Genomic DNA, 4,845 nt, shown 5'->3' on the forward strand with positions numbered 1-4,845 from the left:
CCCCCGCCCTGGGGGAGGGGCAAGGACGCCGGGAGCTGTCCGCGGTGCTGGCGCGGGAGAGACTGAGGGGCCGGCCCCCAGGGGAGGGGAGCGAAGCGGGGGGACTTCTAAGACCACTTCTAGGGTAATCTGGATTTACCCTGAGGGTTCAGGGCGTCTCAGCCTCTCTAGGGGGGGCTCTTCTCCGGGTAATGGGACATCTAAGATTTGCCCTGGGGTTGGGGGCTTCTCAACCTTTTGGAGGGTTTCTTTCTTGTTTTGGGGGATCTGTATCAGCTTTGGATGATGGAGGTGAATCACTTTTGTGGGGCTTGGATGATGAGGGGTCTTGGATTTTCTTTGGGTATAGGGGGCTCTGACTTCGTGGGGCTTTTCCTGGGTTGCTGGATAGTCTGGTTTTGCCTTCCATGATGAATGAATCACTTTTGAGGGGGCTTTACTTTGAGGATGGGGTACCATCTCTTTAAGGGGTCTGCTTTCACTGCGGGCTGTGGTTGCCGTTGGACTCTTCCCTACGCATCGGGAACCTGTGAATTGAGTTGGGGGGGTTCAACACTGGACTTGGTTCTAGTGTGTGTATGAAGGAGTGTGATGCTGTCCTGGACCCCTGGGGAACACATACTCGGGGAACATGGGCTGGGGTTTGACCGGCTGGGGATCTGAGATTTGTCCTTGGCTATGACTGCGTTTGCCTCCCGGCCCCGCTGAGCTGGAGTCCGTTTTGTTGTTTTTTTTTTTTTTCTTTTTGCAGGAGGGAGGAGGGAGGATCTTGTGACTGGAGTGGGGAGGAGAAAGGGGAGGAGCAAACTGTTTCAGGTGCTAGGTTTGGTCATGAGTGGGGAAGTTCTGGCTTGGGGGATAAGTCTGGTTTTTTACTGGAGGGGGTTGGGGAGAGGCTCAGAAAGCAGCCTGTGATTGATCTTGCCCAGTGCCGTGAGAGGGGCCCACTCTTGGTGCTTGCGTTTTGCGTGACTGGTTTTGTTGGTGGGTGGGAGGACTAGAACTGGCTTTAGTTGTAGAATGAGGTACTGGCTGGCTTGGGAGGTTCGATCTGATCCACGATGGAGAGTCTGTGGCTAGATTTTGGGGTAGACTGGTTTGGAGAGCCAGAACACAGCTTTGTTTTTCACATTTGGCTAGGGTTGGCTTTGGTTGAGGGCTAGAACTGGTCATGGTTTGGGAATCTGTTATCTTAGAGTCCCAGGGAAACAATTGGGGAGCCCTGTGGACTCATTAGGGGTGCTAGATCTCAATTGTGGAGGATGGATCTACTCCAGATTGGAGGGCTAGTTTAGAGACAGCTAGTGTTGGCTTTAATTGGGTGGTTGTTTGGGGGATTGATCTGGCCATACTGGAGGAACTGGGGCTAGATATGGGGGCTTCATTTGATACCCTTGGGAATGGGTTGAGGCTCTTCAATTGGTCCTTATTGGGGGGTGACTAAGATTCAATGAAGGGTCTAAGTGTTGCTATGTGAGGGGTGGTCCTGAGGATGAATTGGGAGTTAGCTAAATTGGGTTAGAGAGCTTGTTTTGGGGGGATGATTTGTCTCCAAGTCTAAGGAGCTGACTGGTCCTGCCTTGGGGGCTTGTGGGAAGTTGAGGAGGGCTTCCCTCAAGACAGAGGATGGGGGGCAAAGGACTGGGCATTCTGGGGACCCTTCCACCCATCCTCTACCCAGGAAAGGGCTTGAGCTGCACCCGTCCCCAACATAAAGGCCTCACTTGCAAAGGGTTTTTCATCTTCTCCTCTTCGTTCCACCCATACACCCTAGCAGCCCAGGTCCTGAACCTGGGACTTCCTGAAGGGAATGGGGGGCTGTGGCAGGTTGAGGGGACCGGCTGAGCCCTCCTACCCTGTTCTGTACAGCTGGATGGCTGGATCCATGAGAAGATGCTGATGGCGCGGGATGGCACGCGGGAGGACAGCCACAAGCTGCATAAGAGATGGCTCCGGCACCAGGCATTCATGGCCGAGCTGGCTCAGAATAAGGAGTGGCTGGAGAAGATTGAGAGGGTGAGGAAGCTGATGGCCCCTCTGCCTGTGCCAGGTGCAGGAGGCCTCCAGGGAGCCCACGTCTCACCTGCTGCACCCTCTGCTGCCATCCTGCTGGTCTCACACCTCTGGACTGACTCAAATCAGCTCCAGATCTGTTCCTAGCTATGTGGCTTTGAGTGATTCATGTAACCTCTTTGAGCCTCAATTTGCTCATCTGTAAAATGGCCAGCATCTCTTCTGAATGGTGCCTGTATCCTCCTGTTTGTTAAATACTTCACTTCTTCATATAATCTCCTCTACCAGATTCCTTCCATACCATTTGGGGCATTTAAAATGGAAGGTTGGGGAGATGGGCTGGGACAGCCCCTGGGAAGCCTAGGGTTAAAGTAAAATTTGGATTCTTACAGCACTGGGTTCTAATTGTGTCTATGCCTGTTAACAGCTATGGGGCCTTAGGTAATTGTGTTAACCTCTTGGAGCCTCAGTTTGCTCTTCTATAAAATTAGGGAAATAATAAATATAGCTACTTCCTGGGCTCTGTGCACCTAAAGTGCTTAACACAAGGCCACCCACCTAGGAGCTGTAATTACTATGGTCTTGTTACTTTTAATACTTAATGTTACTTAAGTAGCTCTGGGCCACTAAGAACCTTGACTTCAGTCTTGGAGGGACTGAGGCAGATATTTGCTCCAAGCCTCAACCCTCAGAACTTCCCCCTACTCTGGCTGAACCCCTAGACCTGGAGCCCTGGATATACACACTCTTCTGACTCACACAGAGGCACCCAGGTTGGCATTAAACCCTTAACTGGTCATTGATGTTTCATAAGTGGTGGCTTATGGTGAAGGCAGTCTTCTTAACTTTGAGTTTAATGGAAGTTCATTCTCTCCCTGCCTCTCTGGCTTCCTCTGTCTTTCTTTCCTCTCTGTCTGTCCTTCTATCCTTGTCTTTCTTATGGTCCTCTCCCCATGCTTCTGATTTTCTGTGCGTGTCTCTCTGTTGATCACTCTTTGACTGTGTGTCCTCCCTGATTCCTTCCCATGTCTCTGTGTCCATCTGTCTGTCTCTCCATCTTTCTGTCTCCCTCCCCTCACCTCTGTCTGTCTGTCTGTCTCTTCTTGTCTCACTTCCTTGGTTCCTTCCATTTCTGGGCCTATCTCGGCATCCACCCCTCATGTCTCTCTCTCCCTATGTGTCTCCAACTCCCTGCCTCTGATTCTCTTTTCACATCTTTCCCTGTGTCCTGTCACTCTCCCACACTTCTCTGATTCTCCCCACCATCCATCTTTCTTCTCCATCTCCTGCCATCCACCCACTTGGGGCAGGAGGGCCAGCAACTGATGCAGGAGAAGCCCGAACTGGCGGCCTCTGTGCGGAAGAAGCTGGGCGAGATCCGCCAGTGCTGGGCGGAGCTGGAGAGCACCACCCAGGCCAAGGCACGGCAGCTCTTTGAGGCCAGCAAAGCAGACCAGCTGGTGCAGAGCTTTGCTGAGCTGGACAAGAAGCTCCTTCACATGGAGAGCCAGCTGCAAGATGTGGACCCTGGAGGGGACCTGGCCACTGTCAACAGTCAACTCAAGAAGCTGCAGGTATGGCCTTCCTGGCCCAGATGAGGGCTCCCTATGCCACATGGGGGCCAGGTCAGGATCCAACCCCACTCAAGGTATTTCAAATGGAGGGGATTGAATACAGGGATTTATTTCAAACTTGTAGAAGAGCAGAAAGGGAATATTGAAGCAATCCAGCTAGTAATAACTGTTGGAAGCAGCCATCACCCCCTAAGGTATGGTGTACAAAGGAAGAAGGAAGGATCTAGAGCCACAAAGCAGTAGGTAAATGACTAGCATGCTAAAGGATTCACAGGACCCTGACACTCATTTCCTGAATGGAGAAACCAAAACCCAGGGGTATGGGAATGACTTTGCATGGAATAACAATGACATTCATTTAGCATTCCTCTACCAGTCTCTGGGCCAAGCATTCGCTGACTCCTCCCAGCAACTTCTGGAGATTGGTACTGTTATTATCCCATTTTACCAATGGGGAAACTGAGGCACAGAAAGTAAGGCACCTGGCCCAAGGACACACAGATAACCAGTATCTGCTCCCAGCTTGGCAGCTCCATGCTTGGTACACAGCAGTTCATGTGGAATGACCGGAGGTGAACGTAGCCATTGCTTCTCACCTCCCAAGGAGTAATGGCTCTTGCCTTTGGTTTTCTTTTTTTGTTGCTGTTTTTGATGTTGTTGTTTGTTTTTTTCTTTGAGATAGCGACTCACTCTGTCACCCAAGCGGGAGTGCAGTGGCTTGATCTCAGTTCATTGCAGCCTCAAACTCTTGGGCTCAAATGACTCTCCCACCTCAGCCTTCCAAGTAGCTGAGATCACAAGTGCATACCACCACACCTGGATAATCTTTTTAAACTTTTTATAGAAACAGGGTCTCACCATATTGCCTAGACTAGTCTCAAACTCTTGGGCTCAAGCAACTCTTCCGCCTCAGCCTTCCAAAGTACTGGGATTACAGGTGTGAGCCATGGTATCTGGCCCACGTAGCTCCTGCTTTTACCTGTCAGGAACAATGCCTGACTGACTGATGGGAAACTGAGGTTCCAGGAGGTGAGAGGTGAACTTACTTGTCCAGAGTAGCAAATAGCAAAGCCTGGATTTCAATCCAGGGCCCTTGACTCTTCACTCCTCCTTTTTGATACACTTCCTGTGTAGTTATATAGTGCTTGTCATAGTGTATGGCAAAAAAAAAAAAAAAAAATGCTACTAAGAAATGCATAATGACACTGAATAGTATTTATTCATTCATCTCGGTGGCAAATAATTATTAGATACCTAC

General features: G+C 50.5%; 1 protein-coding gene across 1 annotated transcript in view; it reads left to right on the plus strand.

Annotated features, from left to right (window-relative positions):
* Nucleotides 1–4,845, plus strand: part of SPTBN4 (spectrin, beta, non-erythrocytic 4) — a 118,939-nt gene that overhangs the window by 83,800 nt on the left and 30,294 nt on the right. Inside the window, exons 20-21 of the mRNA XM_011952541.1 lie at nucleotides 1,870–2,016; nucleotides 3,324–3,587. Of these exons, the coding sequence (XP_011807931.1) occupies nucleotides 1,870–2,016; nucleotides 3,324–3,587 (411 nt within the window). The remainder of the gene's footprint in view (nucleotides 1–1,869; nucleotides 2,017–3,323; nucleotides 3,588–4,845) is intronic.

The sequence above is a fragment of the Colobus angolensis genome, unplaced genomic scaffold (assembly GCF_000951035.1).
Source record: "Colobus angolensis palliatus isolate OR3802 unplaced genomic scaffold, Cang.pa_1.0 Scaffold34, whole genome shotgun sequence".
NCBI classification, from domain to species: Eukaryota; Metazoa; Chordata; class Mammalia; order Primates; family Cercopithecidae; genus Colobus; species Colobus angolensis.